This window comes from Carlito syrichta, unplaced genomic scaffold (genome assembly GCF_000164805.1).
Source record: "Carlito syrichta isolate Samal-C Ts95f unplaced genomic scaffold, Tarsius_syrichta-2.0.1 Scaffold304002, whole genome shotgun sequence".
Lineage (NCBI taxonomy): Eukaryota > Metazoa > Chordata > Mammalia > Primates > Tarsiidae > Carlito > Carlito syrichta.
In genome coordinates, this window is record NW_007248098.1 from 165,231 (window position 1) to 186,909 (window position 21,679).

The following is a 21,679-nucleotide window of genomic DNA, read 5'->3' on the forward strand; positions in this document are numbered from 1 at the left end:
CTACCACACCCGGCTAATTTTTTGATTTGTTGTAGAGATGAGGTCTCGCCAAGTTGCCCAAGCGGGTCTCGAACCCGCGGGCGCAGGCAATTCACTCACCTCAGCCTCCCAAGGCCCGGGATTACAGGCTGAGACATTTTGTTTTTCAAGTACTATATTGAGCTAAAGCCTTCTAACTGTGACATATTGTGGCTACCACTTATGGGGCAAGTTGACCCTCCTCCATTTTCTGGGCCTTGGTTTTTTCACCAGCAAAATAGACATTAGTACGATTGAGTGACCTTTCAGATCTCTTCTGGCTCTCTAACACTGGTACCGTTTTCAAAGAAGCAGTATTGGAGTGGAAATGTTATTATTGTCTTTTAACTAGCATGCTCTTATCATTTTTGTTCCCACTAGAAACATATAGCTTTTCTACACTTCCCCTTTACCACAAATTTAAACACCATCTAAATAGTGGGCTTTTCTCTACTGGTCTTTACTATTTCAAAGTTTAGCTGCTGATATTTTGCCAACTGTGACATTTTAACATTGTGGCTTTGGAGTCTGACAATCTGTGTGCAAATCAAGGTTCCCCTATGTATTATTTCAGGCAAATGACTTAATCATTCTAATGCACACAGCACTGAGTTATTATAAGGACAAAATAAGATCATATGGGAGTGCATACAGTTCGGTGCTTGGAACATTATCAGGGCTCAGTAAAGAGGAGCTGAATTCAGGGCTCACTGGGCTCTTACTAGTATCCCATTTCACAGATGAAACGGAATAATTTGATTTTTACTATGCCCTAGGATGGATCCCATTTCAATCACTGAAACCACCTTAGATTTTTTTTTTTTTATTCCCTGTCCTCGTGAGAAAAGTGTGAGAATTCCTCATTGTACTAAAAAAAATTTGCAATAGTGAGTTCTCTTTCCTTCACAGAGGTTTGCAAGTATAAGGATGAGTGAAAGGCAAGACGTTTTTTTTCCTTCTGGAACAACTTGCTGTTTGAGAAGGAGGTGATATTTCTAAAGCTTGCATTACTGTCCTTTTAGTGCCAGATAAATTGAAAATCGTTCTCCAAAACAGTCTCCTTTTAGTCATGACATGGACAAGCGTCCCGTACTCACATAATCAGGCACTAGGCAGGAGAGGGAGGGCAGGGGAAAGAAAGCCTGGTGTTATTTTAAAGAATAGCTGCTTCTCTGCCAGAGAGACTCTTCACATGGGAGATGGTTTGGGGACACTTTTTGGAGGTTTTGATGCCTTCTCAGAGTGAGAACAGTGTGGGCTAGCAAATGTTTGCTAAGACCCTGCCAAGATAATTCTCCTGGTACCAAGGTCTGTTGCAGCTTTGTTGTGGGAGCTACAGTCATTATTTCTAGGTTCCTTGGTTGGTTTACCAAGTGCATCTAGGGCCACTTGTTTTGAATTCTTCTCCTTTCCTCCAGTTTGGAAAGACTTACAGGAGTTCCATCAGACCACTCCCAAGAGTCAGCATTCAATGGGTTTCTTTTATTAAATCCAATCCAGAACTGCCTTTCTTCTGTCCTAGGAAGAGAAGAAACAAAACTTTTCCATCAGATTCACATTATGCCAAAATTTCAAAAAATATTTACTTATACAGGAAACAGCTGATGCTACTGGCAGGATTGATCAGATCAACAGATATCTATTGAGCAATTTTTGTGTGCGAAACCCTGTGCTGTGGAATGAACTGAGGGAAGATGTAGCCTTACATTCTATTTCCCTTGGTTTGTGTGGTTCGCTCACAGGTGATAGACTGTTGGGAAAAATTCAGCCCATATTGAGAACATGGGTTTCTCATCAGGAATGGCAATGCCTTTCAATCAGGCAGGAACACGTGAAGGCAAACTGGTAAGACATTTTGCAACATGCCTTCCCTAGAGGGCCTTTCACTACTTTGCTATATATTTATTACTTTATTATCATATTTATACTACTTTACTATGCTTTGATTTGTTGTTTTGTGTCAAATATTTATGTGTTCTCTGAAAGTTAATCACCACTATCCCTATTTAATAAAAGGTACACAGTAGGTTTGGGGTTTTTTGTTTTTTTTCAAAATAGATCTCAACATAAAGAATTCCACAGCAAGCCAGCCTGAGCCATGGTAGATTAACTTCAGCAGTCACCATTGGTTTAGACTTGGTGAGAAGCTCCACAGAGAATCAGCCTCCCTCCTATTAGGCAGAGTACAAATATGTCAAACCACAGAGTACTCAATAAATCAAGCAATAAAGCCTAATTATACCATGGACCATCTCACTAAGATAATTTTCTGAGAATAATTTTGAAGAATTAAAGATTTAAAAGATTCAGAAGTCATGACAGATGCTTTATTTTCCTTAGTACAGAGAAGCAAGCCTATTCCAAAGGATCCTTTCTCAGATATTTGAGACCCTCTGCCTGAATGATACATATTAAAGTCCAGTGCCACTTAGAAAATCCGAGAGATCACTGGAGCCAGGTTGGTCACCGTCATGATGACACCTTACATTTAGATTGGGAGAAGGTGAAAATGGCTGCCTTGAGGTTAAGCCAGGCACATTAATCTCTGTGGCAAAGGTGGGAAATACACATCACTCTCCCTGAGACTGTTAACTTTTTTTTCCTTGCTGAATTCAGCTCTACATTTTTCCTCCTGTACATTGGCTCCTAGAAGATGAACTGGTATTCATTTTCTCTTCATCAATTTCCTAAAATTGGATAATTTTCAAATAAACACATACATATGTGTGAGTATGTATATGAGTGTATGTCTGGCTAATAAAATAGAAATAGAAAAGCAGTGCCTAATAAAAAAATATTGATGTTAAAAAAAAAATCAACAGGGTGCCTGAATGAAACGTATTTGTATACCTAACCCTTAACTGTACCCCACAATATCATAATAAAAAAATAATGATATATAAAAAAGAAAAAAAGAAAAGCAGTGCCATGGAAGAAGTGCATACATGCTAACTTATGAAATCTGGTATATTTGCTATAACTAAGCATTAGATTTGACAGACTTCCCCAATAGTCTGGCAAAAATGAAACATATATTATTCAGTTTTTGTGATTAGATGTTGAAGATTGATAGATCGATAATTTGATAGATGCTTGGCACTAAATTCTACTAGAAATTTCAAATGTAAGAACTTACATAAATAGAAATGGCAGTGGTATTTGATTTTAAAGCAACCCTGGAGGCAGTTTGTGTGTGGTTGTGCCAGATAGCAAACCTCACTAAAATGCAAGGGCAGAATATGCAAATATGTTTTTGCAAGAGGTTAAAGTAATGAAGCAAAGTACAACTTAGAACAATGGTGACTATCACCTATCCCTTGGATCTGTGGCTTCATACTCAGCTAATAACCAATTAACCAGGAAGCTTCTTAAACACTTCTTCTGCCACAGAGAGTCTGATTCAGCAGCTCTGGTGCGAGACCAGAAACCTCTGTGTTAAAAGGTGTCCTGACAGGCTGTGATGACTAACCAGGTTCCAGAATAAGCATTTCCTGTAGGTACTAGCAGTTCTGTGAGATGTTAGTACATGTTCTTTAAAAAAAAGAATTCTGTGGTCAAAGAAACTGCTTCCTTCTAGAAAGTGCTTCCTTTACAATGCTAATGTACACGGCAAATTTCCAAGATTGTACATTGTTTTGCAAACATGTTTGATCATAAAATCCCTTTTCCCCAAAGAATACTCCAGGAGACTCTCATTGGGAGATGTCAAAAAGTTCAACCTTTAAGGTCAATTTTTGCAGATGCTGAAGAATAATTTGATATATGTTACATATTAATCTTTTTATGTTAGTGACCTACAAGGAAACTTATGGGAAAGGCCAGGATTTTCCTCAAAAACCAAAACCAAAACCTGAATTTTCCTTTTAAAAAATCTGGATTTTCTCTGGGATTTAGGCAAGTCCTTCACTGAGACTCCAGATTTCCAGAGCTTGGTGCACAGTACCGGGTATTATATTTGTTTCTATTAAATAAAATGTATGAAGTCATGAATGTGTGTCACCTTAGACCACATCTTCAGGGACAGGATTTTTGTCTCTCCTGTCTACTGGATTCTCCAGCAGCTATGCATGTAACTGCCATTTCCATAGAAGATAGATACTTCCAAAATGTATGCTGACTGACAAGAACATTCTAGAATGAGAGGCCAAGAGCAGGGGCTCCCCAAAAGGAGACATGAGTAGACTTGATCGGTATTGCTGGAGCTCCAAGCTGAGTGAAGGCAGATTGCTGGCTTACTAGAAAGTTGCTCTTTGAAACCACCCTTCAACAATGGAACAGGCTTTCTCCCAAGTAAGGAACATTCTGAAAATGGAAGGAATTATGCAGACAGTGGATGAGCATGGGAATGTGATGAAAGGAATTCTTACACTGGGTAGGAGGTAGCATAAGACTTTTCTGATTTCTTCCAATTTAAACTTAACTGAGTTTCTAACTCCATGGAATTCTGTAAACTTGCATGATGGATAAAGATAAGTAAACACTGTTTTTTTCAAATGTAAAATTAGGAGGTTGGGTTGGAACTAAAAAAAAAAATAAGTGGGCACTTTTTTTCCCCCAAATAAAATCATACATGAATTCCTGTTAGATACAAAATAATTATCAGTGAAACTGGTTGGAGCTGCTCTGGTGAGCCATCAAACAAGGAACCAGGAGCTTTCCCTAACTGGCCTCTTCCTACTCCTGGGATTCCAGGATCTTTGGAATCCTCAGACAACATAATGAAAACCACTGGGTGAGACAGTTTCTGAGTTTGGCAGCAAAGTTCTCAATCTCTGACTTGAGGCACACAGAAAAGATTTCAAATATCAAAACAGTTGTCACTTTGTTTTCTAACTTGAGAACCTAGTGCAATAGAAATATAAAACTATATATTTTTCTTTCATAATTAGTTGTTAGTTGGCTTTGGGCTTAATACAAATACTGGAGTTTTAAACAACTATTTAGAATACTCATCCCTAACAAGCAATTACTGGGAGATGGATTATTCAATTGTAATTGTTCAAAATTAACAATTTTTTACCAATTAAATTTTGAACGTAAAAGCTCATTCACAAAATTTTCTTCCTCAATATGGGCAAAGCTTGCAAGATGAGCTCCAAATTCTTCACAGAATGCCTCAGCTTCTCTCCATGTTCTTTTCATCAAGACTTTTTCACTATGAAAAACCTGTACAGTAAAAGGAAAAAAAATTAACACTGTCATGAATACAGTGAGGCTGTTTAACTCTGCTCAAGAGAATAACAATAATATAATTGTCATTATTCTTTATTAAAAGCTTTACCTAGTGGAAAGAAGTAACATTTATTGAATTAGAATTTGCTTAATCATCATCAAACTGTTAGCTCATTTTATCCTCACACCACATTTCTGAGGAGAACATAATAAATTCAGTTTTATAAATGAGCTTTCTGAGGACTTTTTGCTCCCCACTAAATCAGTGAATGGCATGACTGACATGTACTTGTCCCTTAGTAAATGTTTGTCAAGCGATGAAGGAAGGCTAAGAGAGGTTAAAAATTTTAGGTCCACACCTCATCAACAAAGGTACTTTCATAATGAATATTTGTATACCTAACTCTGAATTGTACCCCACATCTTTAAAATAAAAAATTTTTAAAAATATGGCCGGGCTTGGTGGCTCAGCCTATAATCCCAGCACTTTAGGAGGCTGAGGTGAGTGGATTGCCTGAGCCCGTGGGTTCAAGACCACCCCAGGCAACTTGGTGAGACCTTGTCTCTAAAATAAAAAATAAAAAAAATAGCCAGGCGTGGTAGCATGCGTTTGTAGTTCTGGCTACTTGAAAGGCAGAAGGATCGCTGGAGCCCAGCAAGTTGACGCTGGGGTGGCCGTGAATATGTCATGGCACTCTAGCCTGGGCGATGAAGTGAGACTCCAACTCAAAATTAAGATAAAATAAATAAATAGGAAAAAAATTTTAGGTCACACAGCTATAAACCGGCAGAGTTAGGATTAGATCCAGGAGTCCTAGCTTTCAGAGTCCATGAATTTCCATCCCACCAGACTATCTTCTGACAAATTTGAATTAGTGGTATGATCATGACTCTGGCTGACCCATGGCAAGAAATGAAGAATAAGACCTGAGACCAAGGATGGGTATATTTCTAGGGTCTTTAGATCTTAGCTGAACTAGCAGGGACAGTGGTTCTGCTTTGTCTAAATTCTCTGCTGTTGGTAGCAGCAAGAAGTCAGCCGAATGGAGGATCTGCTTCTGGCTTTACTTAGGATTGCGGTGACGGACTAAAGACTCAGAGCTCAAGAACCCGATTCTCTGCACTCTTTTCATTTTTAACCACCTGATACTAAGCCTGAATCTCTGTTGCCAGGCAGGTATACCCTGTGGTTAGCCTTCACCAGGCTCTGATTTGCTGAGACCTGAATGAATAGCTTTCCAAATCCTGTGGACCACAGCACAAGCTTTCCATCTTTTAAATTATATGTCAAAACTCACCTCCTCTGGGAACCTCTTCCCAAATCACTCTAAACTCATAAATCCTACCAAAGTGTGCATCACACACACTGTGTATTTGTTGACATATCAGGGTGACATATAGTAGAAAAAGCACTGGACTGAAAGTCTCAAGACCAGGGATTTATTCCAACTCTGACAATAAATAATTGTGATCCTGGGCAAATTGCTTCATTTCATAGGCCTCAGTTTACTCCCTTCGAAGGTTTAATAGATTGCTCTGTGAGGTCACTTTTGGGCCTATGATTTTATGAGTTTAATGTAAAATTATACATATGTACAATATAAATGGAGTGCATTCACAGGTGTTCCATGCTGTCTACAAGCTGCAACAGCTCTGGAGATAGAGTCTGTCTTCATTCTGTTCTGCATGAGCCCAGCTGCTTGAATAGAACATTCCCCCAAGAGTTGGTGAAATCGCTTTTTGTAAAATGAACCAAGATAAAACCATGAAACATAAAAACATCACATTTCAAAAAGTGCATTTCTGACAAGATTGTAGAAACTGACTTAAATATAGGATCTAACTCTGATTTTCAAAGATTTTTTTCACAGATTGCATATATATATGCACACATACATACACACATATTGTACACACATACATACACATACATGTCAACTATATGTGTCAATTTGTTTGATTTTCAGGTGTTGGGCAAGCTGCAAAAGCTATCCTTATTAGAACTGTATCATTCCATAACACAGACTTTATTCACTGGTTTAGAAATAATATGAAACTGCATCATGCTAATACCCAATGAATGTGTCTGCTTCCATCTGGCATATGTTTGGCAATAGAACAATACTGACTGTGGTTTCAATATTGCAGGAGGACAGGTCCCCGCATGACCCTTGCTTGCAATCCTCAGGCAGAATGTACAAAGCATGCAACATCCTGAGGAAGGAGGACTGTCCTTGTCCCTCGTAGTATAGGATGTCTTGCAATGCTTAAGCCCAGTGATCTGAGTTGCACTTGGAGACAAAACCCAGAAAGGAGTGCTTTTGGGAGCCTTCAGATGTGGTGCAAGTGAGGCATGGGCAGACAAGATTCCATCTTCCCTGGGCAGTTTTCCTGAGTGTTGGGGAATGGCTCCCCATGGATCCTAGGCTTTTGCTTCTTACTGCCTATATTTGAATATAAACTGAGCATGTCAAATCTGAAAATTTGAACTCCAAAATCAGAAACTTTTTTAGTGGTGACATGATGCTCAAAGGAAATGCTCATTGGAGCATTTTAGATTTTGAATTTTCAGATTTAGGTTGTTCAACTGGCAAGTACAATGCAAAAATCCCCAAATCCATAGGAACCTAAAATCCAAAACACTGTGGTTCTAAGCATTTTGGATAAGGAATACCCGTCCTATAATAAAGTCGCTTTGCCTGACTTCTTGTGCAAGAGTTCTGTTTACCAGACTCATACTCTGGCATCTGAGTTTGTGCAAAACTTCCTGCCAGATCAGGGAACTTAGCAGAAACTGGTCAGGTGTCCTCTCCCAGGATTGGTAACCAGTGTGTGGTATTTCTGCCCAGGAACTAATACTGGCGTGTGGTTTTTCTGCTTAATAGATATGTCTTCATGAGGAAGACTTCAGTATCACCAGGATGTGCCAATTTTTTTTACTTAAAATTATTGGAACATAATTGAAAAGACAGAGACAGGCAACAAATATTGATTAACCACCTGCTGTCTGCCAGGCACTGTTCTGGAAAGAAAGGTGCTGGAACAAAGAATTTGGGATACAAGAATCAAATTGAAATAGAATTGTTCTTGCCAAGAATACCCATGTAACCTTAGTATTACCTTAAAGCAACTGGCCAGGCCAGGCTCTGACTCCCAGTCCAAATAGCAAGAATGAAAGGGCCATCTCTCTTCATGTTCGGCTTTCTCTCGATTTTCAATTGGCTGCTTGCACAGGGACATTGCCTTGAAGCGTCTACAGTCCTTCACTTCCCAGCGACCAAACGGACGACTTCCTTTCATGGCAACACAGCCACCACTGTAGCCTAAGAGCAGAAATCACGCATTTTTAAAACCAGACAACGAAAACGTTTTGTGCTGAGAAGATTGCTCTTTAGAGTGTTGAATAATTGACATCTCATAATGAAGCACCAGACAAGAACAATAAAGATGAAAAAGGATGCTTTATTGACATGATTATCTCACTTCTCTTCATCTCTGGAGAAAAGAAGATGGAAAAGTGAGAGAAAAGAGAGTGTGAAGGCTGAAATTTGGACACTGTCTGCTTTGAGCTCAGATGGCAGATAAGTAGAAACTAGGAGGGGTTCCTGCATGGAACCAAAATATCCCCCCTCGCTCAATGCTGAACTTTGAAATCCCATTATGAAAAACCAACAATGCAAAAATGCACAGTGCTCCTTCTATAACTAGACTCAACAGAGGAAAATATAAAAATAATGGATTCAAGGTGGACAACAAACTCTAAAACCAAGGAGAATGGAGAGAATGAGATAAAGTCTCTAAATTAGATAAAGCTCTGGGGGTAGGGACAGGGCAAACACAAGGAAAAATAGAGAGAGAGAGAGAGAGAGAGAGAGAGAGACATACAGACAGACAGACAGACAGATGATGTGGGGAAGAGGGTAGGCTTTTAAATGAAAAGCAGAAGTACAGAGATTTTTTAAAATCCCCTACCTTCACAGTTTGTGTGAAAATTAGCAAATGTGATAGACTGCATAGTTATAGACAAATCTCTACTTTTTTCTTTTGTGTATGCTTGAACATTTTGGGATGTGAAATCTATTTTTAATATATAGAAACAATTTATAAATTGAGTTAAGATGCTTAAGTTTGTCAGCAAAATCCATACAACTCATGGACCAGCTAAAAAAAATACACTTCAAATTTCAGGAAAGGTTAGTAGAAAACAATCCTATTCCAAAGACAGAATGAAAAATGAGTAGGAATGAGCTTGTTTTTTTCTTGAATCCTGGGTGATCATTCAATTAACTAAATCAACATTTAATAATAAAAAATTGTGCGTCTACAATGTGCCGGCTAGGCTATATATTAGTTCCTAGAGAGAAGAACAAAACAAACAAAAATTAACTCTTAATTTAGTGTGAGATACAGATACATAAATAAGCAATTGTAGTAAACATAATGCATGAAGCACTATAGTAAAAGTGTGTTCAAATTCTGGAGAACGTCAGAAGGGGTGATAGAAGCCTGCCCAGAGATGACAGTCAAGAACCGCAGGAAGTGACATTTGAGCTGACTTTTGAAGGCTAAAAAAAGGAGAAATGAGTTTTCAAGGTATGCTTGTAAAAAGCAAGTGATTATAGATGAAGCATCTGAAGACTTGTAATGATTCTAGACCTAAAGGCACTTTAAAAAATGTAGTCAATTTGTACCACATATTTGTCTTGCTTAATTTCCTTCAAAAGTAATGGCTTCAATTTTCTTAGATACTGGGTAACTGTCATTATCCTTGTCAGCCATGTTTTGGTTGTTTTCTGCTCATGGAAAGATAAAAGGGAGGGAGAATGAAGAGGGGAGTGAGGAAAAAGAAGCCAAAAGAAGACACAGAAAAAGCCTTTCCTGAAGGAATGGTTGAGTTTGCTAAAGAACAAGTGTGTGCATCTTCAACAAGCCTGAGTGAATACCATGTGTTAGAAACCCACATCATAGTGAGAAGACAGTTCCAATCTGCAAAAAGTTCCTGGTCCTGTGTGTGTGCATGCTGGTGCATCAGAGAGATCCACAAAGGTGAAAATGGCTAGTCATAAAAGAAGAAACGTGCAAAGTATGTCTCATATAAAAAAAAAAAAAAGAAATTCAAGGGAGAGTTGGTCTGTACAAAGGCCATCAAATGGCTCCATGGGCCCAGAACACTAGTTTGTGTCAAAGATGCAGGGGTAGAGGCAGGCAAGGGGGAGAGACTGTAGGATATGACTTTCCCTGCCATGCATGGAGTTTTGCAGGCCTGCGGAGTATAATTTTGAAATGCAACTCAGAGTCTAGCTAGGTCATGAGCAATAGAGGAGATGCTGCATGCTTGTGTGATAAAATTGAACTGGGGAAATCCATATGGAAGGCCCAGATGCAATAGACTATGGAGCTGCTCTTGTTGAAAAGGGAGAGAAAACATGCACTCCTGCCCGATTTCTCCATCCTTCTTTTTGCAGCAGCTTTGGAAGGGCTGCAGTGGAGCCTCCAGTTTCTGCAGAGTACAGGTGGGAAGCGTCATGGAAAGAACTTCTGACTTGAAGCCTGAAATCTGGGGTTCTAGTCCCAGCAGAAACATCAGGTACCTGAAACTCGAGCATGTCAATGAATCACAGTAAGCCTAGTCTAGAATGTCTGTAAAATAAGAAGAGCTAAAAACATCCCTAAAATATTGCTATTCCTCTTATTATGACCATTTTCTTTACAAAAACTGGGATTTCGTGGCATGAGTTCTGCCTGCATGTTCAAAGAATTTTATAAAAGTTAGAATCAGCAAGTTTGAAATGTAATATACTTTTTTTGTTGGTCTTGCATTTTGTCTCACTTTCCAACATCAGACAATGATTAAATAGCTTTGGTTTTAGACGCTATAGATATTCAACTCATCTTCATTAGTGAAGAAGGAGATGTTTGTGAACCACTATGAAGATGAAAAGTGCTGCAGGAGTGTTATTGGTATTCTAAAGTGGTTAACTTAATGGAACATTTGACCTAAATTTTAGAGTCTCAGCCCCAAAGAAGCAGTAAAGTGGTATAATAAAGGGAGGCTGGGCTAAGGGAGATATAAACTAAATTTATAAGCCTATATTGCGGGGATGCTTGCAGAGCCAAATAACAAGGGTAGGGGTGTAAGAAAAAGCAGAGGCAGTTTTTCTCTCCGAAAAATTGTTCTTACATCTGAGAACACACTTCTCATTGGAGAAGAAAAACTATTATCCTTTTTCTGAGTGGTGAAGCTCACATTTCAACAGATTCTTCTTATCTGCTTTACACTCTGTACCCCTCCTTCCTTCTCTCCCTCAAACATGGAGAGACTTTCTGTCAATTAAGAAATTCCAATCTACCACTCTAGTTTCCACCATTTAACAAAGATATCTAGCCATATAAAATGAACTGAGCTGGGAAAAACTCCACGTTCCACCAGAAGGTCAAATACCTGAAAATGAACCACCCAACCAAACCTATCTGTGGCTTCAGGACAGGAAGGACTGTACTAGGACCTCTAGATTCTCTAGACAATTGTTTCACTTGAGTCTGCCTAATGGTTTTCCTGTTCCCTGCAACAACCTTTATATCCTCACCTCTCAAGTCCTCTGTACTCTCCACCTTCAGTCGCTCTCCTTCTTTCCTCCTCCACAGAGAAAAATGAAGCTCTTCAGGCAGGCAAGATGAGTTTTCTTGGGGTGCTATATATATGCCAGGGACTGTGCCAGACATTTTATATGGTCCTTTCCTTATTTAACTTCAAAAACTCTTTAAGGCAGGTACTAGTGCCTGCATTTTGCAAATGGAAAAATTGAGGCACAGAGGTTTAGTCATTTGCCAAAACCCACATGGCTAATGTGGATTTGAAGCCAGATTTATCTGAATCTACCGTGAGACCGTATCAATATACAGAGTGGGCAGGCATTCAGTGAGTAGTTGAGTTAATGAATGAATGAATTCCCCTAAAATCATGCTCCTCTTCCCTAGGGCTCTTTCTCATTCCCCTGTTCATGTTTCTCTCCCATGGGTGGCCATAGCACTTCCTTAAAGATCTATTATCACATTTTTACCTTGTATTGCAGTCACCCACTCAATTACGAAAAGATATGGAAATGTCCTAAGGGTGCTCAGAAATAAGATGATGTATCTTCATTTATATGGTGGTCTATTTCAAAACTCTGATGAGCCTTTAAATGGATTGGCCTATCTAGTGGTGCTTGCGAACCAAGCAAGCTTACTACTCCTCACAAATCTGCTGTGTTCTGTTGGGATGCCATTTCCTTACCACTGGCAGAAGATTCCCATTGGCTTGAAACAATTGGGAGAAACATTCCCTTGAGTTATTCCATATGAGTGAAACATGCCAGGGGTAGCTGGGTCTAGAAACAAAGCATTTTTTTTCACAGAGCCTGAGTTTGAATGGCTACAAAAGAGTGATCTCAAGAGTTTTGTTTTTTTTCTCAATACAGACACCTAGGAGGTTCTAATATAACTGTTTTTGAATATCTTAGTAAGTACAGACTCACCTATGTTCTTTCACCATGGAGGAGCCTCCACTTATATTGAATTGTTAATCTAAGTACAAAGCACATTTTAGTTTCTATGTATTAGCATCTCCTTGAATAAGAAGCTAATTTATCATCTTTCCCTTTATTCAGTGGCCATGGTTAGTATGGATCAAAACCATTTTTCCTGTTTCTCCTGAATATTACTTTTCTGAAAATACCAGAGTTCATAGAGTCCCTTTTTTGTTGTTGGTTTTTAATAAAAATAACAGAATTTTCTGGTGTTTCAAGAATGGGAAATTTTGACATGGAAGAAAGGAAATACCAATAAAAGGAAGTAGGTAAACACCTTATAATCCTGAATTCAAATCGAAAGTATGAACTTGAACTCAAAAGTGTTCCATCTTACATATGCACACATACACATTGACTAGATCTGTCCACGAAAATGGTTTGAAACAATAACAAACTTACTAACAATGAGCACCAGTATGCCCTGACTGTGACGTTGAATTAATAGCATTTTCAGTCGAAAGGAACCAGGGTTGCTTGATGCAATGGATGTTTCTAGGTCTAATTCAGAAATTTATATCTTGTCATACCAAATAGCAAGGACACTATCAAAGACTACATCAAAAGGACTAAGGAGGTAGTTCTTGAAGAGAGTCCCATCAAAAAGATAAGTACAATGAATTAAAACACATCAAATGTGTTTTAAGCCCTTACTTCATAGTAGTAACGCTAAAAAAAAAATCCTTTAATTGGTCGCTGTTGGAGGATGTTAACAAAGAAATAATCATTTTGAAAACTAGTAAAGGAAAATAATTATGCATTTATTCTGCCTTTCCTATAAAACTTTACCACAGGTTATCTAGAAAATTGATGAAAAGGAATTACCTCTTTATAGAAATGTCCCAGCTATAAATGAAGAAACCTCTAATGAATCAGTGGATCAAGCCATCGATAATCAAAAGCTACTAAAAAATAAAATAAAATCTAAATCTCATCAAACTTCTGATTGTAACTTTTTAAAAATAAGCATGTTGACTTTATGGAAAATAAAAAGGGTAGAGTAGCATATTAAACAACATGATGGGAAGATTACAATCAACAAGGCCCAGATTATAGGAAAATTTGTAGGACAAAACCTATTTGCATCAACAAATAAAAGCGGGGGAGTGGGAAACCCAGAAACTAAAACAGATTTTAACAGACCTATCGACCAGCTGCAACACATAGATCTTATCTGAATCTCAATTCAAACAAACTACAAAATACCTTATATAATATTTATGAGTCATTTAGAAATTTGAGCATTAACTGAAGATTTATAATGTGAAGCAATTATAGTTCATTACTTTTAGGTGTGATAATTGCACTATTATGTTTTTTAAAAAGGAGTCTTTATTTTTTGTAAATAAAACAAATATTTATAGATTAAACAATGTGATATCTGGAATTTGCTATAAACAATATGGGAAGGGGTAGAAGTATAGATGAAATGAGAATGGCTATGAATTGATAATTGCTGATGCTTGTTGACTGATACATGGTGGTTCATTATACTATTTGTTGGACATAATACAAAGCTGAAAAAATGGGCAAAGCTATGATTCCACCATAGATTTAATATTTTACTAGTATGTCTGACATAAAGATAAGAGTCTTGGCTGAGTTTATAAAAAGCTGCAGGCTTCCTGTTCAGTGGTCAATTCATACAGTCAGACTTCACTGGATTAAGATTCTGACGTGGGGAGCAAGCTAATGGATTCTTTTGTGACAGGCAGGAAAGAAAATGTGATTTAGGGTGGTGTTTCTGCAAGCTGAAATTTAAAAGAAAAAGGGAAACACAGAAGCTTTTATATTGCTATTTTCTTCAAAAAAAGATTTACATTTTCATCTTATTCAGAGACAATTTACTCAATGTCAATCAGCATGAGCAGCCAAACTGAGCATTGTAGCATTATTTTTGCTTCAGGGAAAAGAGAAAAAGAATAGTGCCACTCAAATAAATTATAGCAGAAACTTATGAATGACAAGGAGCTCTGCTTCAATTCTAGATTTTAGACATCTAAATATGCCCCAAGGAAGTTGACATTAAAACTCCAAAATTTTGTCTTCTCGAAATGTGTTAATTTATTTTGACAGGTATAGACATTCCTAGTGAAATTCCAAAGTACACAGAAATGATACCTGAGCTCTTATTTTTTTGGCAGTACAGTATGACATGGACGTTTACAAAGTCTTTCATTTTAATAATATTCAGATTTGTAGAACAAGATTATTCTGTTGAGTGAATTGTGATGTTTCTTATTTAGAGCTATGAAAAGTCACCAGTACCTATACAAATATCCTAAACCAACAAAAATTCAATTTGTCTGAACTTCTTTTTGTATGAACTGCTAAAAAGTATAATTAAAAAAATAATTTTAAGAGAGTTTTAGGTTCACAGCAAAATTGAGTGGAAAGTATAGAGCTCCCCTCTAGCACCTCCTCCTCTTTCAGTCTCCCTCAGAAATACACATCCCACACAACCAAGGTACATTTTATACAATTGGCAAACCTGCACTGACATGTCACAACCATCCTAAGTCCTTCTTATCCCTCATATCATTCCTGTAATTCATCTCACTTATACAAAGGCAAATAACACATATTTAAATATATTGCTGCTGTTATTATTTTAAACAAAATGCTGAGTTCCGGTAAGATGGCGGCGGCATAGGTGGGACCATGAGATTCTCCAAAAGTGAGTTCCCAAAAACTCTTACTTTCCTTCCCCCACCCCCCTGCCCACTGCCAGCTGCACCAGTCCAAGGCCTGGAGACCCTCGGACCCATAGAAAGCTGGCTATTGAGGCCTCTTGGCTACTACTGCTCTGCTATAGGCGGCCCGGGTCCCAGCCATGTGGAGATCCCAGCTCCCTCCCCAGCTACAATGTCTCACCCAGCGACCCTTGGATACCACCTTGTGGAGATCTGGGTTCCCTTGCTGGCTACACTGATCCGCCTGGCACTCAGCCACTGCCAGCTCTCTCCCTGACTGGGCACCTAATCCAGCAGGTCGGTGCTCAATCCTTAAAGTTCCAGCACTCTGCCCTGGGTTCTAGGCCCCCACCCAGCCCTATTTCAAGCCACCATCACCCAGGGAGGCTCTAGGCACCTGCCCCTCAGAGATACCAGCTCCATTCCTGGCTGAAGTGCCCTGTGCTGGCCCAAAGCCGCTGTCACCACTCACCACTCACCACCCACCCTTTGGAGATCCGGTCCCTGCTCTGGCCGAGGCACCCAGCGAGGTTGTGTAAGGGAACAGCATATCTTAAGGAGGTGCAAATCAGCCACTCTCAGCTCTCAGCTCCAGAAGAGGGAATTGCCAGCTTCCTCCTCTAACTCAGGCTGCTGGCAGCACACCAGATCCAGCACCCAACTGTGTCACTGATCCCACAGCCCGTCATAGTGGATGGCCCATGGACCTGGGTGAGAGGAGAGAAAGGATGGGTGGAGAGAAAGGATCCTTGAACGAGGAGCTGCCCACCTAGGCCATTTCCAGGCAGAGATTTGCATTGCCCTGCCCATCTACAAGCAGCCTCCACCTTGGTTTCTAAGGTAACATCACTAAACAGTAGAAAAAAGGCCCCCCTCTACACTGAACCAGATACAGGCAATTCAGGTCTGTCGCAGACTTCTCAGGTAGCAAGCCAAGGGAACCAACCCAAGCTTGGAATAAATCTATCTGCCTGCAATGAAAGCAAAGGGGAAAGGCCAGAGATCAGAGCTGAAGAGACGTTAGACACTCAGGAAAGATTCCAGAGCTAGTATGGTTTCTTATTTTGATTTCTGATTTTATTGTTTTGACTGTTTTGTTTTGCTCACTTTTGTTTGCTTTTTGATTTAGACTACCTGGTTGTGTTGGGGAAAAATGCATCAAAAGCCATGATTTCATTGGACTGTCTTTATGTGATTACCAGTATGCTTTAGGGAATTTTGTTTGTGTATCTGTTTTTCACTCTTTTCTGGCCTTGTGCCTCTTTTTCACTCGTTAGTTGGTATGTATGTCTGTTTTCCCTCTCACTCTTCTCTCTCTCTAACTTCCTCCTGACCCCTGCTTCTTCCATTATTTTCCTTTTGACCAGGGAGCAAACGTAAACCCTGCTGCCCAAACAGATTGTAAGGCAGTGGGAAATGGGTTCCAGTGTGCCCATACACCTGTTGGTGGATACTGGGATCTGCAGATAGATTCTGAATCATAGCTTCCCCCTCAATTAAACCTCAAAACTGCAAAAAGTACAGCCACCAACCCGCAGTCCAGCCTCAAAAGTGAACAAAGCCAGAGGACCCTCATATAGAAGAACAGGAGATTGAACAAAAGAAGTAAAAGCAACCCCAACTTCCCTGGAAAACAGAATTAAAGAAGGGGAGGGAAAGGGGGAAAGAGAAAAATCTACACAAATGAAGAAAAACCAAAAGAAGAACATAGGTCTTTCCTAGACCCCTGGGATAGCAGACCTGAGAAAATTGACTTCGGAATGCAAACAATGAAGAGCCCCCAGAATGACTGGTCTCAAACTACAAACCTAGATATCAAGACATTAATGGAGAGATTAAAAAGAATTGAGGAGAGACAAGAAGAAACTAGAAAGGAGTTGATAATTGAGATAACAGGAGTAAAGAATACTGTGAATGAAATAAATAACAAACTGATAAGCATGGAAAGGAGAATTAGCCAAGTAGAAGAAAGAATCTCAGAGCTTGAGGACCAAAATATAAAACTAACCCAAACTGTCAAAAACATAGAAAAGAAGCTTAAAAAGACAGAACAAAACCTTCAAGAGATGAGCGATTACTTCAACAGACCAAACATAAGAGTAATTGGTCTTCTTGAAAAAGAAAGAGAGACAGAAGCCAACAAACATTTCATGAGATTATTGAAAAAAACTTCCCTCATCTCACCAGTGATGCAAAAATTCAAACACAAGAGATTCAGAGAACCCCTGCAAGACAACAAATGAGAAGACCAACTCCCAGACACATAATAATTCACCTAAACAAAGTAGGTATAAAAGAAAAAATCCAAGAGAAAAAGGCCAGATTACCTACCATGGAAGACTAATTAGAATAGCAGCAGATTTAAATATAGAAACCCAGGAGACTAGGAGAGCTTAGAGCCCTATCTTCAAAGTTCTAAAAGATAAACAATTTTAACCAAGAATAACCTACCCAGTCAAGCTAAACTTCATCAGTGAGGGAGAATTAAAATCTATCCCAGACATCCAATCCCTAAGAACGTATGCTGCCACCAGATCACCACTACAAGAAACACTTAAGAAAGTACTAAACACAGAAGAAAAGGAAAAAAGAACAAAAACATTCTTCACAAGAGTACAGGAAAAATAAAACACACACAAACCAACCCCAAAACCAAAAGAAAGACAACAAACAAAGAGGAACAACAATAACAACTCAATAAGAACCTTATGATAGGGATCAACTCTCACATTTCAATAATTAGCCTGAATGTGAATGGACTAAATGCACCACTGAAAAGACACAGAATGGCAAAATGGATAAAATATCACCAGGCAACAATATATGCCTTCAAGAGATCCATTTCACTAGAAAGGACACTCACAGACTCAAAGAGGATGGGAAACAAATTTTCAGGTGACCGGAACACAAAAGAAAGGAGGAGGCACAATCCTAATTTTAGACAAAATACCATTTAAGCTATAAAAAATTTAAAAAGATACAGAAGGCCATTACATAATGATAAAAGGTTCATTCCATCAACAAGAAGTATCTATCCTAAACATATATGCCCCCAACACAGGAGCACCAACTTTCATAAAGCAGCTTCCAGAAAAACTCAAAAAAGATATTGACTCTAACACTATCATAGCTGGGAACTTTAATACCCCACTCACAACCCTAGATAGATCATCAGAACAAAAAATCAGCAACGAGATCCTGAACCTCAATGTGACTCTTGACCAAATGGACCTAGTTGATACCTACAGAACATTCCACCCAACAACCACAGAATATATGTTCTACTCATCACCACATGGAATGTACTCTAAGATCGACCACATACTTGGCCATAAATCAAGCATAAACAAATTTCAAAAGATCGAAATTTTATCATGCACCATCTCGGACCACAGTGGAATAAAAATAAACATCAACACCAACAAGGTTCCCCCTGAACCCACAAAGACATGGACACTAAATAGCATGATGCTAAACAACTCCTGGGTCAATGATGAAATTAAAACAAAGATGAAAAGATACCTGGAAACAAATGAAAATGAAGAAACATCTTACCAAAATCTCTGGGACGTCATGAAAGCTGTAATAAGAGGGAAATTCATATCTTTACAAATGCACATGAAGAAAATAGAAGGATCACAAATTAACAGCCTAACAAATCACATTAGGAAGCTGGAAAAACAAAACCACCAAAACCCTAACTTCAGCAGAAGAATCCAGATCACTAAAATAAAAGCCCAAATTTGGAACATAGAAGACAAAAAGATAATACAAAAAATTAATGAAACAAAAAGCTGATTCTTGGAAAGGATAAACAAGATCGATGGTCCCCTCGCTAGACTGACCAAGAAAAAAAGAGAAAAAGCCCAAATAAATATAATCAGAAACACAAAATATGAAGTCACATCTGACCCTGAAGAAATACAAAAGATCATTAGAGACTACTATGTACACTTGTATGGAAACAAACTTGAAAACCTTAAGGAAAAGGAAGACTTTCTGACATCACACAACCTGCCTAGGTTGAAACAAGAAGAAATTGAGACCCTAAATAGACTAATAACAATCAAGGAAATTGACTGTGTAATAAGTAAACTACCTATAAAAAAAAAGCCCTGGACCAGATGGCTTTCCAGCAGAATTCTATAAGACATTTAGGGAGGAACTGATACAAATCCTACTGAAAGTATTCCAAGTGATTGAGAAAGATGGAACCCTCCCCAAATCATTTTATGAAGCTAACATCACATTGATACCCAAGCCAGATAAAGACCCAACAAAGAAAGAGAACTACAGGCCAATATCTTTGATGAACATAGATGCCAAAATTCTCAACAAGAGCCTAGCAAACTGGATTCAATAACACATCTCAAAAATCATCCATATGACCAAGTAGGCTTCATCCTTGGGATGCAAGGCTGGTTCAATATTCGCAAGACAATAAATGTAATTAAATACATCAACAGACGTCAGAACAAAAACCACATGATTATATCATTAGATGCAGAAAAAGCTTTTGACAAAATCCAGCACCCCTTCTTGAGAAAAACCCTCGAACATCCAGGCATATAAGGAACATACCTCAAAATAGTAAAAGCCATCTACGAGAAACCCACAGCTAGCATACTCCTAAAAAGACAAAAATTGGAACCATTTCCCCTGAAAACTGGAACAGAACAAGGATGCCCACTCTCTCCCCTCCTGTTCAATATAGTATTGGAGGTCCTGGCTAGAGCAATCAGGAAAGAGAAGGTGATCAGTGGTATCCAAATAGTAAAAGAGGAAGTCAAGTTATCTCTCTTTGCAGATGACATGACTGTGTACCTTGAAAACCCAAGAGAATCTGTCAAAAGCATCCTTGCACTGATAAAGGATTTTGGCAAAGTCTTGGGGTATAAAATAAATGTGCAAAAGACAATTGCATTTTTTATGCCAATAATAAACAAACAGAAACTCAAATAAAAAGCACAATCCCATTCACAATAACCACACACACACACACAAATGAAATACCTTGGCATCTTCCTAACCAGAGATGTGAAAGATCTTTACAATGAAAACTACAAAACATTGCTCAAAGAAATCAAAGATGACACAAACAAGTGGAAAAATATCCCATGCTCATGGATTGGAAGAATCAACATTGTGAAGATGTCCATCTTACCTGAGGCAATCTACAGATTTAATGCAATACCCATCAAATTACCAGCAACATTCTTCTCAGAGCTAGAAAAAAACAATACAGGAATTCATATGGAAACACAAACGACCAAGAATAGCCAGAACAATCCTCAGCAAAAAAAAAAAAAAAACAAAACAACAAAGCAGGAGGTATCACATACCAGACTTCAAACTTTACTATAAAGCTACAATAATCAAAACAGCTTGGTATTGGTAAAGGAACAGGCATATAGACCAATGGAATAGAACTGAGATTCCAGAAGCAAAACCTCAATTTCTCAACCAACTAATCTTCAACAAAGCCTCCATCACCTACCACTGGGGAGAGGAGAACCTATTCATTCAGTAAATGGTGCTGGGAAAACTGGTTGACCACATGCAGAAGATTCAAACAAGACCCCTATCTATCCCCATACACAAAAATTAACTCTAAATGGATCAGAGACCTAAATGTAAAACCTCAAACCATAAGAACCTTAGAAAATGCAGGACACACCCTTATGGAAATTGGCACTGGCATCCAATTCCTGAACAAAACCCGAAATGCACGGGCCATAAGAGATAAGATAGACAAGTGGGACCTCATTAAACTGACAAGCTTCTGCAAAGCCAAAGAAACCATCAAGGTAGCAGGGAGACAGCCCACAGACTGGGGAAAAGTATTTGCCATTCCTTGTCTGACAAAGGCCTAACATCTTGGATCTACAAGGAACTCAAACATGCTGAAAAGAAAAAAACAAACAACCCCATTACAAAGTGGGCAAAAGGTATGAACAGACACTTCTCAAATGAAGACATACAAGTGGCCAACAGACACATGAAGAAATGTTCAACTCACTAATCATCAAGGAAATGCAAATTAAAACTACACTGAGATACCACCTAACTCCAGTCAGAATGGCCATTATCAATAACTCAAAAAATAACAGATGCTGGAGAGGATGTGGTGAAAAGGGAACACTTCTACACTGTTGGTGGGAGTGTAAACTAGTGCAACCTCTGTGGAAAGCAATGTGGCGATTCCTAAAAGCTCTAAATATCGACCTC

The 21,679-nt window shown here is 38.7% G+C and overlaps 1 protein-coding gene across 1 annotated transcript in view; it reads right to left on the reverse strand.

The window, feature by feature from the left end:
* PLA2R1 (phospholipase A2 receptor 1) overlaps positions 1-21,679 on the reverse strand; it is a 130,845-nt gene that overhangs the window by 34,375 nt on the left and 74,791 nt on the right. Inside the window, exons 12-14 of the mRNA XM_008059349.2 lie at positions 8,311-8,513; positions 5,039-5,184; positions 1,452-1,536 (exon numbers count right to left, since the gene is read on the reverse strand). Of these exons, the coding sequence (XP_008057540.1) occupies positions 1,452-1,536; positions 5,039-5,184; positions 8,311-8,513 (434 nt within the window). The remainder of the gene's footprint in view (positions 1-1,451; positions 1,537-5,038; positions 5,185-8,310; positions 8,514-21,679) is intronic.